Raw genomic sequence first — 20,878 nt, forward strand, 5'->3', positions numbered from 1 at the left:
AACCTTCTTTTTTCTATGGATAGCTGTGTACACATACATATGCTTATATAAATGAAGTTATATACCATATTATTTTGTAATCTGCTTTTTAATTCAGTACATGGTGACCACCATACATCCAACAAATAATTATTGACCGCTTACCATGGGAAAGGCACTGTAAGCAGACAGACATAGTCCCTAAGAAATAGAGCTTTCATTCTAGCAGGGAATGGCAGATATTAGTAATATCATCACATAAATAAATATAAAATTACAACTGCGCTAAGTGCTGGCAGGGATCAGTATGTAGTATTGTGAAGGCCTCTAATGAAAGCATTTGACCTTTGGAAAAGGCTTCCTGGAAGAGGGGCACAGGGAGAGCTCTTCAGGAGGAGGGACTGTCAGGCAATTCTCTGAGGCATCAATGCAGTGGTGAGGAGCCAGCCCCTGCAGCCAGACCCTTAGTTTGAATCCCAGCTCTGCTGCTTACCCTTGTAATGAATTTGGTAAAACGTTTAGGCCCTCTGTGCTTCAGTTTCCTCCTCGGCCTTTCTGGAGGGTTGTTAGGGGGACTGAATGAGTTAATGAAATAAAATTATACCTGGTATTTAATTTATAGGGGGATAACTGAGTGATGGCATGGAGAAACCAATGGCATTGAAAGAATTATTTATGATTTACACTTTTGGAGAGAAGACATGCCTTGTCACTCAGGGCTCTGGGGGGAAATATTAGGGTGTCAGAAGGCAGAAGACAGGAGCCAGGGGCCAAAGCAGTGACTGACACTAAAAAGCATTAGAGCTGCCATTGATCCAGTATTCCTTCAAACAGAAGAAAAACTAAAGATAGCAACCAATCAATGGGATTTGATATATGGAAAAATCAGTATAGATAAGGCAGATCAGAATATACAACAAAATACTTTGGGGGTTTTCATGGGAAAGGCAAGGCAGGGCAGAGGACACAGTCTTGGATTGCTAGTTTGAATAATTCTAGTGGACTTTGGGGCATAGGGGTTTCCCCTCACTGTCTGCCACCTGACCCTTGGATGATTTAGGGCAGAGGAAGTACTGGCTTGATGAGCGAAAGTTGAATAAGAAGGTGGGTCGGGGTGTGGTCATGGGTTGGCTTGTCTGCACACAGAAGGTATGTTTCATGCAAGCTGCCCACCGCTCCCAGGAATTGGCTGGCCTTGGGAGGAGCAATTTTCCTGGATCTGTAAGTTCCCCCGAGAGATGTGGAAACAACGTAAGATACAGAAAATTTTAAAAATGTAAGTAACCAGTTGGTCCACACTCAACACAGTGCCTGGCTCAGAGTAAGCAGTCAGGATATGAGAGTTGCTATTATTAGGCAAAGAGGGATGGGAAAGGCTGTTTGTTAAAGGAATCCAGAAAGATTTTATTAGGTGTTTCTTTTATTCCAAAATGAAACCATTGAATTTATGATAGTATTGCTACCCGAAGTGACAGTTCTTCAGTACAAGATAGTAACTTCTTTTTCAGTTGAATGTTTCAGTTTGCACTCTGGCCATCACTGTAGGCATTCTTCAGAAGTCTATGATTTTGTTAAAATACTTACTTGTAGGAGCCTCTTTTCAGAGTCTGCATTTGTACTGTCAAATCCCTAATGGAGAGGTGAATCTGTCAATATGGAGCGTGAATTGGTATTGTCTTAGCACCATATTGCTTGCTATCCAAGTTACTGTTAATAACTGGAACCTCAATCCTTATCCTATACTTTCTTACTATATTCTACTGAATCTATTAAAAATTTAAAAAAAATTGAAATATAGTTGATTTACTGTTAGTTTCAGGTGTACAACAAAGTGATTCAGTTATACATATATATGTATATTCCTTTTTGCATCCTCTTCCATTCTAGGTTATTACAAGATATTGAGTATAGTTCCCTGTGCTATACAGTAGGTCCTTGTTAGTTATCCATTTTATATGTAGTAGTGTGTATATTTTAATCCCAAACTCCTAATTTATCCCTCCCTCCTTCCTCCTTGTAACTATAAGTTTATTTTCTATATCTTGTCTGTTTCTGTTTTATAAATCAGTTTATTTGTATCTTTTTTAAAATTCCAGTTATTAGTGATATCATATTTTGTTTCTTTTTCTTTCTGATTTACTTCACTTAGTATGACAGTCTCTAGGTCCATCCATGTTGCTGCAAATAACTTTTTTTCACTCTTTCTGTGAGTGACTAATATCCCATTGTACATATGTACCACATCTTCTTTATCCTTGTATTTGTTGATGGACTTTAGGTTGCTTCCATGTCTTGGCTATTGTAAACAGTGCTGCTGTGAACACTGGGGGGCGTATATCTTTTTGAATTATGTTTTTCTCTAGATATATGCTCAGTAGTGGGGGGGCAGGATCATGTGGTAGCTCTATTTTTCGATTTTTAAAGAACCTCCATATTATTCTCCATAGTGGAGAGGGGTTCCTCCAGCATAGGAGGGTTCCTTTTTATCCACCACCTACACCAGCAAAGTAGTTTTAAAGTTGTGAAGTTTTCAACCATCTTTGACTCTTTTCATCAGGTGAAAGATATCTCCTGGCTGCCAGGCTCGCTGTCTCCTCACTGCAAGTTGATCGTGAGCACCGTCTCCTCCAGCCTGTCCTACAAGTCGCTGTGTGCCCGCCCTGACGTGAGGACAGTGGAGCTCGTCAGCGCAGTGGACAAAGAAGCCCAACTACACATCTTTAGAGAGTATCTCTCTTTTACCAATAGAGACCCCTTCCGACAGAGCAGATACAGCTTGAGGAAAAAAACAAACCTGAGTCCTTTAAAGCTCACAATCCTGGCAAATGAATACCAAGAGTGCAGAATCTACCGAAACGAGTTCCAGTGCCTGAAGGAGTACTTGGGGGTGGCCTCGATTCAGGAGCTCTGGGCATTGATTCTGAAACGCTGGGTTGAAGACTATAGTTGGACTTTGAAACAAAAAAAGGCAAATTCTGACACTGTGGCTTCAGGAGAAGGTAGGCATAAAGCAGTATTAACCACCTGGTCTGAGTCCACAGGGAGGAAGATCTCTCCCCACCTCCCCACCCCCACCCCACACCTGCCTTTGTCTCCAGGGAGGAAGGTTGAGGGAGAGGATTGTCAGAGAAAGTACAGTTTGCCCAGTTTAATTTGAATTTCAGATAAACAACAAATAATCTTTTAGTATATCCCAGATATTGCATGGGAAATATACTAAAAATTATTTAAACTACAGATAAGTAACAAATAATCTTGTATATAAGTATATCCCAAATATTGCTTGGAATATACTTATGCCAAAAATGGATTTATTGTTTACCTGAATTCAGATTTAGCTAGAGGCTCTATATTTTTATTTGCTAAATCTGGCAGCCCCACCCAGGGAGCTCTGTGTGTTGATCATAAGGGGAAATACATTAAGCATAGATTTTAGTCACATTTCTCAGAGGTCTAAGAAATGAGCCTTTATGATTTCTATGATTCAATTTAATCTCTCTTTTGAGCCTACAGTCCCACTGATGGCAGAAACTAGGTTAATTCTGGTTAAGCTCATCCGTTTAGTGTATTTTCAGTCGATTCAGGATTTTTTCAGCCGTGTGAGGGTTTGTGTCCTTGCCGTGACCCCGCTGGGGTGAGCTCAGATCTGAAGGCCTTAGTGCTGGGTGACCTTGGTTGTCACCTGTCCCCGCTGTCTTCCACTGAGGTGGTCGTGGCTCCAGATGGCCCATCGACACTGACGTGCCCTGTTTTTGGCATCCTCGGGGATGCCTGTGTTCCCATCTGCTCCGGGGCGGTTCCACCTATGCCACCATCTGCTGCCATGTGCCCTCATCCTCATGGGCATCGTCGGCTCACTCCTTCCCTCTGCTTGAGCCTCCAGTCTTGTGGGTATCTACGTGCCCGACAGAGAATGTGGCCGCGCACTGCGCCACTCAGAGGTCTGGGGCCTGTAGGTCTCCCCCGGTGTCCCCACAGCCATTTCTCCTCCCCACTTCTTCCCATGGCACTGGGAAATCTGTAGAGCTTTTGGAAGCTCAGGTCCTCCCTCTCATCCGGTCTCAGATGCATCCAGAGGCTGGTCTGTCTCTGCTCCAAGCTGATTTTCTTCACAAGGAGGGCTCTGGCCCCTGTTCAGAAACCCACTTGGGCAAATTTATTGCTTTCTTCTCTCTCTCTCTTTCTTTTTTAAATCAATTTTTACTGGAGTATAGTTGCTTTACAATGTTGTGATAGTTTCTACTGTACAACAAAACGAATCAGCCATACATATATTCTCTCCCTTTTGGACTTTCTTCCCATTCAGGTCACCACAGAGCACTGAGTTCCCTGTGCCAAACAGTAGGTTCTCATTAGTCATCTATATATACATAGTATCAATAATGTATTTATGTCAATACCAAACTCCCAATTCCTCCCACCTACCTCCCTTTCCCTGTTGGCATCCACACATTTGTTCTCTATGACTGTGTGTCTGTTTTGCAAATTTTGCTGAACTCAGGAAGGTGTTAAAAGAGAGGCAGAGAGATCATCTAGATAAATGGAATAGGTGATCTGTCTCTTTTTTAACACTTTTTTGAATTCATCAAAATCTCTTTTCTTCCTAGGTGGGAAAAAAATGTCCTCTTTACATCTTCCTGTAATTGTCTGAGGCTCTTTGTGGTTAAAAAAAAAAAAAATTATTCCAAGAGTTGGCCAGGAATCTGTGGTTCAATATTCAACAATCAGGCTTTCAAAAACCCAAGTTTATTCTCACAAGCCATGGGCTCTATTGTGAGCCTCAAAAGTCTCTTGAAACTTGAGTTTTTCTCTCTTCATTTCTGCTGTGACAGCTGTCTTTTAAGTGAATTAGAATGGAGCAGGGATGGGGAGGTGGAGCTCTGAGAGAGAAGCAGAAGATGCTGGGAATGAAAGGCACATTGTTTGTTGCTCCAGCATATTATCCCGACCCCACCCCCCCCTTTTTTTTTGCTCTAGAGCTTGCATTTCTGCAGAGAAAGTTAACTTCAAGTTTAGTGTGCCCTCCCTGACCCACACAGAGGTGAAAACAAGGTCTCTGTACCCCAGGAAGAATCATCCAGACAAAACTGCCCACAGCTACCCCTTGGGTAGACCCATGTCTCCAGGATTGTGCAGGAAAGCCCGGGTCCTCCCCACCCCCCACCCCATAGGGACTGCTCCTTTTATAGGCAGTTTTCCTCCTCCCAGTGCGTCTGCTGACCCTGACTCAGGCCCACAGAGTTCAACCACAGGTCTGGGCGAGCTTATTTGAACTGGGGCAAACCTCAGAGGAAGCTTGTGCACATCAGTCTGAACAACTGCCTCTGCTGAAAGGATGCAGGCATCTGGGGCCTCATTCCCCAGTCCTAGCATAAGAAATCCTTTTCGAATGGTAGACCTTGCTCTCATTTCTCTCTGTGGTCTTAAGGATCTCTTTAGAGTTGGTTGATCCAGTGGGAGATCCTACTACAGTGGAAACATCTAGAGGGTCAGGTGAGTAACAGGTGGCTGGCTTGTATGGTGTGTATGAATGTGCAGTAGGCAGCAGCCAGACAGAAAAGCCTCTCATACCTGTACATGCAAATATGATGTTGGAAATCTTTAAATAAAGACTGCTCAGGGGAAATGCTAAGTGTCAGAACTGGCAAGCTTGCCAGTTAGTAACCGTAGCTGACACGGATGGATTCATTGTGACAATGTAGGTAATAATTTAATGGTCAAGAACATGGATTCTGTAGCCATACCGTCTGCATTCAAATCCCAGTTCTGCACTGGTTTCTGTGTGACATGGGGTAAGTTACTTAACCTCTCTGTGCTTCATTTTTCTTATTTGTAAGACGGGGTGGTTATAGTATCCACCTGGAGGGTGATGGAAAGAAGTGAGTTGGCTGATCACACGCAACATGTAGAATGATGCCTGGCATGTGTGAGCCCTCCTTTGTCACCATTGTCAGTGTGTTGTCTGCACAGGGTTGGACGGCTGGGTGTCTGACACCCTGTGTCTGTTGAGCATCTCGCATTGTGGGCTGGCCGAAGACGAGATATACCAGCTTTTGGACATGCTGGGCTACAAGGGGCAGTACAAAGTGACCACGTTGCACTGGGCTGCCTTCCGCAATGCCACCAGACACTGGCTCCAGGAGAAGCCCAACGGCCTCCTGTACTTCCGGCACCAGTCCCTGCGAAGCGCTGTGGAACACAAGCTGCTGGGTAAGGCTTGAATCTGTGCAGATACCTGCTGGCTAAGGGGAGGAGAGAGTTGCATCCAAGGGAAAGTTATAGCTGGGATTTCTTGAGTAGAAATGAGTCTATAAATATGCATTAAAATGGTTGTATAAATGAAGATTTGTATGTGGCTGTAACCGAGACATGATTTCAATGGCTTAATATACCAGGGTTTAGTCTCTCATTTGAAAGACTTCTGGAGGTCAGCAGTCCAAGCCTATGCTCTTGGCTCTTCAGAGTCATCTGGAGCCCAGCTCCTTCCCTGTCCCTGATCTGTTACACTGGTTTACATTCTCAAGGTTACCTCATGTTCATGACTACTGGAAATAGTATGGCTGCTGGAGCTCCAGCCATCATATTTCAAACAATAGGAAGGACAGGGGCTGGTGTGGGAGAAGGGCTTGCGTTTCCTTTTAAGGAGTTTTCCTAGAAGTTTTCCACCAACATTTTCACTTAAGTCTCTTTGACCCGGGAGTTCATCATTTGGCCATAGCTAGTTACATGGGGTCGCAAAGAGTCGGACACAACTGAGCGACTAAGCACAGCACACAGTTACAAGAGAATTTGGGGATAGAGGTTTCAACTGGGTGTATTGCTCCCCTCAACCAAAGTGGGACTCTGTCACTAAGAAAGATGAGGGAAATGGATTTGGGGTGGAATTAGCAGTCTCTGCCTTTGTTCTGAAATCAAATTCTTATCCCCTCCTGAAAAGAACTGCAGATCTGAATCGGAGAAACAGCAGTCACAGAACCTTACCTCGAGTCAGAGCACTCTGAGCATCGCTCACACAGGGGACCTCACGTCTCAGGACTTTAAAACCCTTTAAATGACAGCCTCTGGCAAGATTCTAAGCTTAAATTTCCTTTTCAGTTTACTGTGTTCTCTTTTACTTTTTTTTTTTTTCGAAAAGCCCACATGAATCCTTTTTATTTTTCCCCTCCCACATTGACATCATTCCCACCATCTCTTAAGTTACATAAGGCAGAGAAGAGCAGGGTGGGGAATGAGGATGTTCTCGGATGTAGTGTCAGCTCTTCTGTTCACTCCGTTTTATGATGGTTTACAAGGCTCTCAGTCTCTCCATCTGACCACGAACAGTAACATTCTTGGAGGTCTAGGGACTGAAGGGGCATGGTGTTACTGGTAAAATTGTGGGTTCTTGCTGTACTCCTCTGTAACGTGAGCCCCAAAATAAAGCCCTGCTGGCACTATTCACTGTGGTTAGAACTGCAAGTTTTCTTGCTTCCGAATCAGGCTGTGAATACTAGTTTTTGTTAGAAGCACCAGGAATTGTAGTTGCAATAATTCACTTCCATGCAGCCTTGGCATAAGAAGCAAGCCCATTCCTAAAGGATGAAAAATATCCCAAAGCCTGGGGCTACAGCATTTGTCTGCTGTGATATTTTGGTGAAGGGCTACGTTTTAACGTCTTTTGTCCAGATGTCATGTCAGTCATTTTGAGGCAAACTGGTCTCTTAGGCACACATATCTGCAGGCTGCTTTTATTTGAAATTAATACTCTGCCTCTTATTGGGTGGTGCTTGTGGCTAATTCTGCCCATGAGTTGTGAGTGCTGACTGGCCATGTTCAAGATAGCGACTGCTCCATCCATCCTGCGGTGAGGAGATCCACCTGGATTTGGGGTCCCAGCCAACATGCGGTGGACATGATTAACCTTTGCTCTTTTAAGCCACTGAGAATTGGGGGGATGTTCATCCACACAGTGAAATCTAGCCTCAGCCGTGTCTGACTCTTTGTGAACGCATGAACTATACAGCCCACCAGGCTCCTCTGTCCATGGGATTTTATGGGCAAGAATACTGGAATGGGTTGCCATTTCCTTCTCCAGGGGATCTTCTGGACCCAGCAGTCAAACCTGTGTCTCTTGGGTCACCTGAATTGGCAGGCGGATTGTTTACCACTGTGCCACCTGGGAGGCACAGGGCGTAAGAGACAATGTAAGTGTCAGCCAGTTAGTCTGTCTATGAGAACTACACTGAACTTTGTAACACAGATGATCCCATGGTCAAGCCATTCCTCACATCCCACATGTAATTGGAAGAGCACTAACATTAAGTCAGAAGGTTTGAATCCTTCTATATTTAGAAGTGTCAATGAAAAATTAATCTGTCGATCTAAGAAAGAATTGAAAAATTTTATTCAAGTCAAATTTGAGGATTAAAACCTGGAAAGAGCATCTCAGAAGACTCTGAGAACTGTTCCACCTGTTCAGTTCAGTTCAGTCACTCAGTCGTATCCGACTCTGTGACCCCGTGGACTGCAGCACACCAGACTTCCCAGTCCATCACCAGGCACGGTTATATAAGTTTTTTGAAACAGAGTGCTATACATCAAATAATGTATTTTTTTATTAGAGTATAATTTCTTTACAATCTGAAGCTCCAATATTTTGGCCACTTGATGGGAGGAAGTGACTCATTGGAAAAGACCCTGATGCTGGAAAAGGTTGAAGGCAAGAGGAGAAGGGGATGTCAGAGGATGAGATGGTTGGATGGCATCACCAACTTATTGGACATGAGTTTGAGCAAGCTCAAGGAGATGGTGAAGGAGAGGGAAGCCTGTTGTGCTGCAGTCCATGGGGCCATAAAGAGTCGGGCATGACTGAACTGCTGTATAACAAAATGAATCAGCTATACACATACATATATCCCCTCCCTCTTGAACTTCCCTCCCACCCACCCCCATCCCACCTCTCTCGGTCATCACAGAGCACTGAGCTGAGCTCCCTGTGCTGTATAGCAGCTTCCCACTAGCTATCTATTTTACACATGGTAATGTGTATATGGGCTTCCCAGGATGGGCTTCCCAAGTGGCTCAGTTGTAGAAAAATCCACCTGCCAATGCTGGAGACGGAGGAGATGTGGGTTCAATCCTTGGGTCAGGCAGATCCTCTGGAGGAGTAAACGCCAATCCACTCTAGTATTCTCATCTGTAAAGTCTCATGGACAGAGGAACCTGGCGGGCTTCAGTTGATAGGGTCACAAAGAATTGGGCACAACTGAGCGACTGAGCACAAGCATGACTGTAATATTAACATGTCAGTGCTACTCTCCCAATTCGTCCCACCATCCACTTCCCGCTCTGTGTCTACATGTCTGCTCTATACATCTGTATCTCTCTTCCTACCCTGCAAACAGGTTCATCCGTACCATTTTTCTAGATTCCGCATATATGCGTAAATGGGTGCTGTGCTAAGTTGCTTCAGCCGTGTCCAACTCTTTGTGACCCTATGGACTATAGCCCATCAGGCTCCTCTGTCTGTGGGATTCTCCAGGCAAGAATATTGGAGTGGTATCAAAAGACATATTATTGACAGTTTACATAATCCATATCTAAGCACCATTGTGGTGGGCCATGTGACCCCTTTACAAGATCAAGAAGGAATGTTATCTTTTAAGGAACTGTCTTGTTGATGCCAGGAGAATGTTGAGCAGGTTTTCCTGCCGATGGGGGAGGTCTGGTCGGTGCATAATGCAGACACACTATGCACAGAGCAGGGAGAGAGAAGGCCTGAGGGTAGAGAACTTTTATGTTTAAATTTTCCTTGTCTTGCCATAAAATATGAATTTTATTTCACCCAGATCATGTGCTGACCAGGGACAAGCCACTTGGTCTCTCTGATTTCAAAAAGGTTTTGTTTATTATATGGGAACTGTATTAGGAAGGGTTGTCTCTCTCTCTTTTTTTTTTTTTGCCATGCTTCACAGCATTCGGGATCTTCATTCCCTGACCATGGACCGATTCTGTGTGCCCTGGAGTGGAAGCACAGAGTCTTAACCACTGAACCATGAGGGAAGTCCCTAGCCAGGGCTCTCCAACAGCACCAACAGTAGACAGATAGAGTTATAGAAAGAGATTTGTTAGGAAGGCTTGGCTCATGCTATTATGGAGGCTGAGAAGTCCTGTTATCTGCCATCTACAAGCTAGAGGCCCAGGAAAGCCCCTGGTACATACAGTTAGAGTCCAAGTCCAAAGGCCTGAGAACCAGGGGAGTCAGTGGTATAAGTCCCAGTCAGAGAATGAAGGTCTGAGAACCAGGACTGCTGAGATCTGAGGGCAGGAGATATTCTAGAGAGAGCAAATTGTGCAGGCCCGTATCCCAGTTGCTTTGGTGTGAAGACTGGCCATCTTTTTTATTCAGTCTACTGATTCAAACGCTAATCTCTTCCAGAAACACCCTCACAGTACAAACCCAGAGATAAAGTTTCACCAGCTATCTGGACTCCCCCTCGCCCTGTCAGTGAACATGTAAAATTCACCAGCACAGGGGTTTCCACATCCTCCTTAAGAGATTATTCTGTAAAAGAGTAACATTAAATGCAATGTTTGATAGGAAAACATTTTGTGCACTTTACACATTGCGTTTAACACTCAAAATATTGGACTCAGGGTGGCATTTGTCCTAGTTTTCATTTTCTCTCATTCTCCACGCCACTTTCCCGATTTCCTACCCACAAAAATGCCTTCTCCACACCCTGTGCGGGAGGGGAGTCGTCTTCCAGGGGTCTTTTAAGCATCACACATGCCATCTAGGCACATCAGCACATTTTAGACCAGCTAGCATGGCATCTCTCCAAGTGGGTAGAAGACCTAGGATTCATTTCACAAGAAATGCAGGATGATAACTTGAACAATGGGCTTCTTTTTTTGGTTACATTTCTTCTGAAGAGCTGGGCTTGGTGTGTCGTCCAGCTGTGTGTCTCATTTATCTTGCAAGAAAAAGTGTCAAGCAGAAAATTAAAAATACTTCTGCTTCAGTTTTCAAGGCTATATATCACCAAGACTGAACTAAACAAAACCCTTTTGTTTTTGAGAAGCTTGTTTATGGGGGGTATGATCTATTGGAACCCTTTCTCTTTGGAAACTCAGTATCATAATCTTGACTCAAACATCCAATTTGCAATTAATTTGCTTGGCTACCCCTTGCCCTATGTGAGCTGCAGGCAGGAGATTAACTTCTCCAAAAATGCATGCCCTCTAATATTTCAAAGTGCTTATTTAAGCAGTAACCATGGTATACATTTAAAACTGCAAAGTAGGTTACAAATATTTCCTTGGGGGAGGGGGAAGACTCAACATGAAAAGTCAACATGCTCACAGAGTTTCTCAAAAGCTAGGTCAGTGATCATAGCTGTAACTAATTCTTTGGTAAACTCTTAATTGCCTTATAAGAGTATACATTTGTGATGTTTCAGTTTTTTTTTTTCCCCAGATACTTTGACTTTTTTTGTCTGAATATGGCCACCGAACTGTTACCAGTTTGCTATAGTGTTTTCACAGTCTTAAAAAGTCAGATGCATTCTACTGTAACTGATTTATATTTTGTTAAAAAAATTGAAGTATAGTTGGTTTACTTCATAAATAATTGTTAATTTCTGCGGTACAGCAGAGTGACTCTGTAACTGATTTGTGAATAGGTGTCATCACTCCCGTCAGAGAGAGCAGTCCATATAGCTTCCAGGACCCAACGAATCACAAGAAAACACATTTCCACCGAATTTTGGTCAAATACTTCCAAAGGCAAACTGATTTCTGGAGAGTGTATCAGGAGCTTCCCTGGCACTTGAAGATGAGCGGCTGCTGGGAGGATCTGAGCAGCTTCCTCTCAAGTCCCAGGTGAGTCGCGTTGTTTTGATGTTACATTTGGCAGATTTCGCTCTTCCTTTTGCTAAGCCCTGCACTGAGGTACGGAGAAGGCAATGGCACCCCACTCCAGTACTCTTGCCTGGAAAACCCCTGGGCAGAGGAGCCTGGTGGGCTGCAGTCCATGGGGTCGCGAAGAGTCGGACATGACTGAGCGACTTCACGTTCACTTTTCACTTTCATGCATTGGAGAGGGAAATGGCACCCCACTCCAGTACTGTTGCCTGGAGAATCTCAGGGATGGGGGAGCCTGGTGGGCTGCTGTCTATGGGGTCGCACAGAGTCAGACACAACTGAAATGACTTAGCAGCAGTAGCAGCACCAAGGTACCATAATGCCCTCGAGCAAGACACACCCATTCGTATATATTCATTCAACACCAGTTCATTCATTCAGATGGGACCATCATTTGATCTACTTCTATGGCCTATGGATCCCTGGGGTTGCCCCATCTGCAGAGGGTTCTTTTCCTCTCTCAACTTCCCTGGATTCCCCTCAAAGTTAAGAGGCTTCCGAGGAGAGGAGGACCTGGAGTTGAGCAAGGATGAAGCCTAGACTGTGCTCTCCTGCTGGGCCCTTCTGCCTCCTTCCCTTGTTTCTTTCCTTCTCTTCCCCTCCACCCCACTTCCTTCCGTCCCTCCCCTTTCTCCTTGTCCCCCTTGCACATTCATTCAGCAGACATCTCTCACTGACCCCTGCTGTCTCCCAGGCTGTTCCAGGCCCTGGGAATTCAGGAGTGAAGGAGCTATGGCTCTCCTTCTAGAAGGGAAGGTGTGGAGCCAGAGAATTGCTATCCATGGTGGGAATGCTTCACACAGACCTAGGTGAGCTCAGAAGAGGGAGGGGCTGGCTCTGCTGGCAGATTCAGGGAGCCTGGCCTGAGGAGGGGCCAGAGGACTGGCATTGGCTTCAGCTGGTTTATCTGGTGACCTACTAAAGTCACATTAGCGAAGAAGTTTACAGAGAGGCTAATGGGATGTGGTAAACAGAACAGCTGCCTTGAAGGCATGAAATACTAAAACAACCTCCACTAATACGTTGTGTTACAAGCATCACCGACTTTATAACAAAGACCCAAAGCCCGAGCTTCTGGACAAGGCTGCACCTCATCCACTACTGGAATGTGTTATCAGAAATGGGATATGATGCTACTGAAGCCTATTTGCTCACAGCGGCCAAGATCAAAGCAGATCAGTGCCAGAAAATGAAGAAGAGATGTACGCTCTCAGGTACAGTGAGCACCAATGTCTCCAGGGTCCGTTCTGCTGGGCTGTAGTGTGGCCCAGGGTTACTGTTCTGTATTCACACATCATTCTGACCAACTCACCAGACCTCGGAGCCCTTCTGCCCACCACTTAAACCCACAGTTCTGAAGATAGGCAGAGTTAGTATGAAATTTGAAATGGCTCCTCTTTGTCGTCTTGTGGTGGCTATTTCTCCAAGCATTAGTCGTGTTCTTTCTCTCTACTTTCTCATGGCTTCAGCCACACCCCTGACACCTTCCTTTCTTATCTGTGTTTGGAGTTGTGACCTTTTGTAGTATCAGGGTCCATGCCCCCTTTCCCGAGAGCTGCTAATAATTTTGTTGCTTGACCAATGGCTTTCCTGAATGACCAGTGCAAATTAAAGAGATGCAAAGCCTAAACTGTTTCAAATTGATCTGCTTCAAGCTTGCCCTCTATTCTGTAGTTCCTCTGTCTACTGATGTTACCACTAATCTGTCCATCACTCAGTGCTGGAAACATGCAATTGCTGTCAAGTGTGGCCTCAGTCCACACTGGGACAGTTCTTCTTTGACTTTCTGTCTATTGACTTGGGTTTAGACAACACTTTGGTTAATTTTCTTCTTTTTTTTTTATTTTGCTCTCCACAGTAGGCCCCTCTTGTCTCTCTCTCTCACTCTCTCTCATCCTTTATTTCCTGGCTTATTAAACAGTAATAACCTTCATCCATGCTTTCAGCAAATAGTAACTGTGTGCCTTCCCTGGGACATGGACTCACAGGGCGCTGCTGACATAGCAGCGAACAAGGCAAACGAGTTCAGAATGGGTTCAAAAGAACGAATCCCTGCTCTAAAAAACCCTGTGGGGTTTATCATCTAGTGATCATAAGAACGAATTTTGAGCATTTCTCATATGCCAGGCTATAAGTTTAATATACTGTATGTATTATTTTAATTCTCATAAGACCTTTATAATACTATTAATATTTTTCTTGAAGTTAAGGGAACCGAGCCTTAGACAGGGTGAGGTAAGTCTCGGATAGCTAGGAATGGATTGGGGAGTTGCGTGCGTGCCTGCTAAATCGCTTTGGCCATGTCTGACTCTGTGTGACCCCATGGACTGTAGCCTGCCAGGCTCCTCAGTGGATGGGATTCTCCAGGCAAGAATACTGGAGTGGGTTGCCATGCCCTCCTCTAGGGAATCTTCCCAACCCAAGGATCAAACCTGCAGCTCCTGCATTGCAGGTGGAATCCTTACCCCTGAGCCACCAGGATTGGGGCGATACTCTATCTTCTTTTGTCCTTAGACATCTAGATTTTATTCTTATGACCATGTATGATTTATATAATTTTGAAATTTGTCTGATCCACTCATCCTCCATGTGGAAGGTAAATAGGCTACTTATACTTTTGACCCCGACTTGCCTCTGGTAGTTTCCTTAAAAAGTGAGCGTTTTCTAAGAGTGCCCAGCGACTTTAGTTTGATTGGGAGGTGAAGACATCTCTCCTGCCTCCACCAGGCTGTTGGTCCATTAATGAGCGCCGGCCCGGCTTCTTCCTTATCCCTCCCTCTCGTGTGGTTTGGCTCCCCCTGGTGGCTCCGATGAGAACAAGACACCTGATTTCTTGGGTTGGTGGAACGATGTGCAGTCCTGAGTTTGGGACTCGCTTCTTGGCTGATGCTTCCTGGTCGCGCTACGGTACCCAGCGCGCTGGCTGGGAAAGCTGCATCTCTGATTGATGGGCCGGAAGAGAGGTCTTTGACTCAAAAAGACAACTTTTATAGTGAGGTCAGTTTTTATAGGTTCCCTTTGACATGATACTTTCGGTTTTGGCTGGAGTCCTGAGTCACATCAAAGTAAAGAAAACCCGTTTCTGGCTGCCGTCACATTTTTGGACAGTGCCAAAGGCAGGAAGACACGGCAGAAGGAAGAGTCCCAGCCTGGCTCCATCTTGACCACTAGATGGCTGGATGCCCTCCAGGTGGTGGCTGTGGTAGGGTTGAGGAGAGTCATATGTTTTTAAATTTAAGGGGCGGGTTTTAGGGCAAAGGGTAAATGCATTACATTACTGGATCTTGTCAGAAGTTTGTAGTAAATGGGAGAACATCAGCTTGTCATGACTAATGTGTGAAGCTTTGACCTTGATACCTTCAGAATTTCTAAATATTTTGTGGGCCAAAATAGCTCTATGGAAAAATTTAAAGTATAAAAGATACAATTTGCTATGGCCATAGAAAATATGAGATATCTAAGAATAAATTTAATAAGAAATCTGCAAATCTTTATTTTTATAAACAACTTCAGAATTACAGAAAATAAGATTTCAGTTTGTAGGGAGATATACCATATTCTAGGATAGGACAACTCAGTGTTATAAAGCTATCAATTCTTCCCCAATTGGTTTATAGACATAAGATGTGTGAGTGTACGCGCGCTCAGTCATGTCTGACTCTGCGACCCCGTGGACTGTAGCCCACCATGCTCCTCTATCCTTGGGATTTTCCAGGCAAGAATACTGGAATGGCCATTTCCTCCTCCAGGGGATCTTCCTGACTCAGGCATATCGACATAAGATGATTTTATCTAAAATCCCAATGGGATGAAGTCATTTCTGAATTTTCAAAATGATTCCACAGTTTTTGGAGAAAAAATATACAAGAATAAGAGCTTAAAATAATGAGGGCAATTTGAATGTCAAGTTATTTAAACATATTATGAAGCAATAATAGTTTTTAAAATACTACTGGGAGCAAAAATAGCTCAGTGGAACAAAATAGAAAGCTCAGATTCAGTTGCAGATGTAAAAAATATAGTAAATGATAGAAGCTTTTCAAATTAGATGGATTATGGAATAAATAGTGCTGTGATAATGATACACTATCTGGTAAAAAGTTGTTATCTGAAATATTGCACCAAAATAAACTCTAGGAGGATTAGAATTAAATATAAGAAAGTGAGGTTTTATATTAAGAAAACTATACACTATAAGAAAATGTAGATGAGTCTAAGCAAGAAAGCAAAAGGGTAACTCATGAAAGAGAAGATAATTGATAAATCTGCCAACATAAACACATGAAGTTTCTATGTGTAAAATAACACAAATCAACTCTGAGGAAAGCAGAAACACAACTATAAGTGCTAACTGGGAAAAATATTTGTAACATATACAACAGGCAAAGGATTAATGTTTCTAATATGTAAAAATGCTTTTAAAATCAATAAGAAAATGATGAACACTTCAATAAAAATACGGAAAATCATGAATAGATCATCCAAAGAATGTTTTCAGTCCTTGTCTGACTTACTTGTTAGCATCAGTGGATACTTTTGACCTGGCCCTCCTCTAGTAAACATTCTGGTCTTGGTTTTATTGGTAATATATCCCCTGGTCCATCTTGCATCTCTCTGGCTGCAGCTTTTCTGTTTCTTTTGTTAGTTCCTCCTCTTCTTCCTGGCTCCCAACTGTTAGAATTCCTTAAAGCTCTTTTCCTCTCATTGTTATTTTCACCGTAGGAATATTATCTGTGTCCATGGCTTTCGTGATTGTCCATATGCATGTGACTCACAGATTTACTTGCCCAGCTACACTTATCCTCTGAGTCCCAAATCCATCTATCCAGCTACCTACTTAATTCCACTTGGCTGATGCCTTCAAAGCTCCTCAAACCCAACACATCTAAAACTGAACTCATGAACGTCTCTCCAAAACAGGATCTGTTCCAGGGGCTGTCTCTCAGTTTACCACATGGGAGTAATCCTTGACACTTATCTCTCCTTTTCCTCTCCCCAAATGCATTTTATTATTGAGTCCTGGCAATTTTTACTTCTTAAATGTTTCTCAGACATGTCCACCTGTACCACTACTGCCTTTCTCTAAGCTGTCAGGAATCCTATTCACAATTGTGATTCGAATATGCATTTAAGTTTCCTTTCATGGCTTGACACTTCATTTCTTTTTAATGCTGAATAATATTCCAGGGTACAAATGTACCACGGTTTGCCTGTTCACTTATTGAAGGACAAACATTTGCTATAAACATTTGCATGCAAGTTTTTAAATCAGTTGAGTAAATACCTAGAAACATGATTGCTGGATTGCATGATAAGACTGTGTTTACCTTTGTAAGAAACTGCCAGACTCACTAGCAATGCATGAGTTTCTGTTTTTCTGTATCCTTGCTAGTATTTGGTATGTCAATTTTTAAATTTTAGACATTCTAATAAGTATGTGGTGATACTTTCCATTGTTGTTTTAATTTGCAATTACCTGATGACAATGTTGAACATCTTTACATGTCTTATTGTTGAGTTTGAGTTTTTTGTATATTTTGTATAGAAATCTTTTATCAGATATATATTTTATTAAAACATATATTTTATCCACAAATATGTGGCTTGTTTTTTCAGTCTCTTAATAGTACTTTTCACAGAGAAGAAGTTTTAAATTTTAATGAAGTCTAACAATGTTTTTTCATGAATTGTGCTTTTGATGTTGTGTTTAAAGTCATCACCAAATTCGAGGTCACATAGCCTTTCTTCAGCATTTCCTTCTAAATGTTTTCTAATATTTCATTTTATATTTAGGTCTGTTATCCATTTTGAGTAATTTTTTGTGAAAAGTGTAATGTCTGTGTCTAGATTAATTTCTTTTTACACATGGATGTTCAATTTTTCCAGCACCATTTGTTGATTATCTCTATTGAATTGTTTCTGCTACTTTGTCAAAAGTTGGTTGGACATCTATAGAAGATTTTTAATGGGATTGCATTGAATCTATTGGTCAAATATCTTAACAGTGTTGAGTATGCCAATCCATCAACATGGTATATCTATTTTTCGCCCAGTCGTGTCTGGCTCTTTGCAACCCCGTGGACTATAGCCTACCAGGCTCCTCTGTCCATGGGATTTTCTGGGCAAGAGTACTGGAGTGGATTGCTATTTCCTTCTCCAGGGGATCTTCCCAACCCAGGGATCGAACCTGGGTCTCCTGCATTGCAGGCAGACGCTTTACTGTCTGAGCCACCAGGGAAGTCCAAATGAAAGTGAAAGTTGCTTAGTCCTGTCCAACTCTTCGTGACTCCACGGACTATACCGTCCAGGGAGTTCTCCAGGCCAGAATACTGGAGTGAGTTGCTTTTTCCCTTCTCCAGGGGATCGTCCCAACCCAGGAATCAAACTGGAGTCTCCTGCATTGCAGGCGGATTCTTTACCAACTGAGCTATTAGGGAAGCCGCATCTATTTATTTAGATTTTCTTTAATATCTTTGATCAGAATTTAGTAGTATTATGCATATAGATCATATATATATTTTGTTAGATTTATACCTAAGTACTTAATTTTTGGTGTGCTATTATGTTTTAAATGTCTAATTCCCGTTGTTCATTGCTGTTTCATAAGAGAGCAATGACTTTTGAATATTCACCATGTATCCTATAACCTTGCTATAATTGCTTTCTAGTTCCAGAAGTTTTTTTTAAATAACAACTAAGTATGGATGTGAGATTTGGACTGTGAAGAAAGCTGAGCACTGAAGAATTGATGCTTTTGAACTGTGGTGTTGGAGAAGACTCTTGAGAGTCCCTTGGACTGCAAGGAGATCCAACCAGTCCATTCTAAAGGAGATCAGTCCTGGGTGTTCTTTGGAAGGACTGATGCTAAAGCTGAAACTCCAATACTTTGGCCACCTCATGTGAAGAGTTGACTCATTGGAAAAGACTCTAATTCTGGGAGGGATTGGGGGCAGGAGAAGGGGACGACAGAGGATGAGATGGCTGGATGGCATCACCAACTCGATGGACATGAGTTTGAGTGAACTCCGGGAGTTGGTGATGGACAGGGAGGCCTGGCGTGCTGTAATTCATGGGGTCACAAAGTCGGACACAACTGAGCAACTGAACTGAACTGAATGTATATATCTTTTATTTCCTTTTCCTATCTTATTGCACTAGCTGGGACTCTCAGGATGATGTTGAAGTTAGAGGGGTCATGTTAACCTCAGGTCTACAATGGGATCACTCTAGTGAGCCTTGGTCACTATCACCTCTCCCTTGGCCTGTTGTAACAGCCTCCTAACTGGTCTTCCTACTTCCATTTTTTGTTTTTTTTATTGGAGTATAATTGCTTTATAATGTTGTCAGTCTCTGCAGTGATGAGAATCAGCTATTTATATACCTACATCCCCTCCCCTTTGACCTCCCAACCCTCCATCCCTACTTTCACTGCTGTTCCTACAAAATCAATTGTCTGCATAGTCGTCAAGATGAGTTTTTAGGAACGTAAACCAGATCATGTCACATTGCAGATTAGGAAAATTCCATTGGCCTGTTGTTGAACTTATACTAAAATCTAAACATCTCACTTTAGCCTACATTGCCTGGTACAGCCTGGCCCCCGTGTGCCTGGGTAGCATCCTTTTGTATGATTCTTCCCCTTGGCCTCAGGATGCCAGCCTCCTTGGCCTTCTTTCTGTCCTTCAGGTACATTCTGCCTTTGGGCCTTGGCATCAGCTGTTCCCTCTGCCAGGACTGTTCCTCCCACTCATTGTAGTGCCGGTTCTTTCTGGTTCTTTAGATCTCAGCCGCAGCGTCACCGTCTCAGGATGGCCTTCGAGTTGAACGTTGTACGTGGTCATTCTCAGTTATGTTAGCGTGTTTGAATTCTTGGCAGAACTATCACAGCTGCCAGAGTTTGCCTTGTTTCCTCTTTTAATCCTGGATCTCTGTTCCCCTCTCCCCTGACTCTCACCCTTTCAGCTGCTGGAATAGAAGCTCCTGGAGAGTAGGGCTCTCCTCTCTCCTGTTCACTGCTGTATCTCTAGTGCCTGGAATAGCACCAAGCACGATGGAGATGCTGAATAGTCCCTTAGTGATGGACAGCATCCTTCCCAACCCGAGCTCTTGACGGGAACCTGGACTCAGTAGCTCCCTGGAGTGTGTAAGAGGCCCACTTGTGGGCAGGATCTCATCCCTGAGTTGTGTCCACACTACTCTTTCATTTTTTTCCCCTTTAAAAGGTCTTATTTTAGTGGATGGAGGCAGGTGATTTATAATTTTCTTTTTTTATTGACTGTGCTGGGTCCTTGCTGCACAGCTTTGCTCTAGTTTTGGTGAGCAGGGGCTACACTCTAGTTGCACTGCATGGCTTCTCCTTGAGGCGGCTTCTCTTGCTGCAGAGCACAGGCTGTAGAGCACAGGCCCGGTAGTTGTGGCACCCAGGCTTAGTTGCTCCATGACGTGTGGGATTTTCCCGGATCAGAGATCAGACCTATGTCTGCTGCATTGGCAGGCGGATTCTTTACCACTGAGTAAATCACCAGGGACGGAAAAGGCAATGGCACCCAACTCCAGTACTCTTGCCTGGAAAATCCCATGGACGGAGGAGCCTGGAAGTCTGCAGTCCATGGGGTCGCTAAGAGTTGGACACGACTGAGCGACTTCACTTTCACTTTTCACTTTCATGCATTGGAGAAGGCAATGGCACCCCACTCCAGTACTCTTGCCTGGAAAATCCCATGGATGGAGGAGCCTGGTGGGCTGCCATCTATGGGGACGGCACGAGTCCCCATAGACGTGTCCGCTAAGAGTCCGCTAAGACTGAAGCGACTTAGCAGCAGCAGCAAATCACCAGGGAAGCCCCCACACTGCCCTTTTCTGTCTGCTCTGAGCAGTACTTCTGGTTCTTAGGGTTCCCCCATCACTTAGCTGAACCCCTCAGTTCTCTTACCCACCTCAGGCCACTTTGCTCAGATAACCACTGCAGACAGGCGTCTTGGACTCCGGCCCTCAG

The 20,878-nt window shown here is 43.7% G+C and overlaps 1 protein-coding gene across 1 annotated transcript in view; it reads left to right on the forward strand.

The window, feature by feature from the left end:
- Positions 1-20,878, forward strand: part of LOC102404511 (putative tetratricopeptide repeat protein 41) — a 79,533-nt gene that overhangs the window by 19,368 nt on the left and 39,287 nt on the right. Inside the window, 4 exon segments of the mRNA XM_025283615.2 lie at positions 2,537-2,978; positions 5,950-6,189; positions 11,643-11,841; positions 12,919-13,097. Of these exon segments, the coding sequence (XP_025139400.2) occupies positions 2,537-2,978; positions 5,950-6,189; positions 11,643-11,841; positions 12,919-13,097 (1,060 nt within the window).

The sequence above is a fragment of the Bubalus bubalis genome, chromosome 4 (assembly GCF_019923935.1).
Source record: "Bubalus bubalis isolate 160015118507 breed Murrah chromosome 4, NDDB_SH_1, whole genome shotgun sequence".
Lineage (NCBI taxonomy): Eukaryota > Metazoa > Chordata > Mammalia > Artiodactyla > Bovidae > Bubalus > Bubalus bubalis.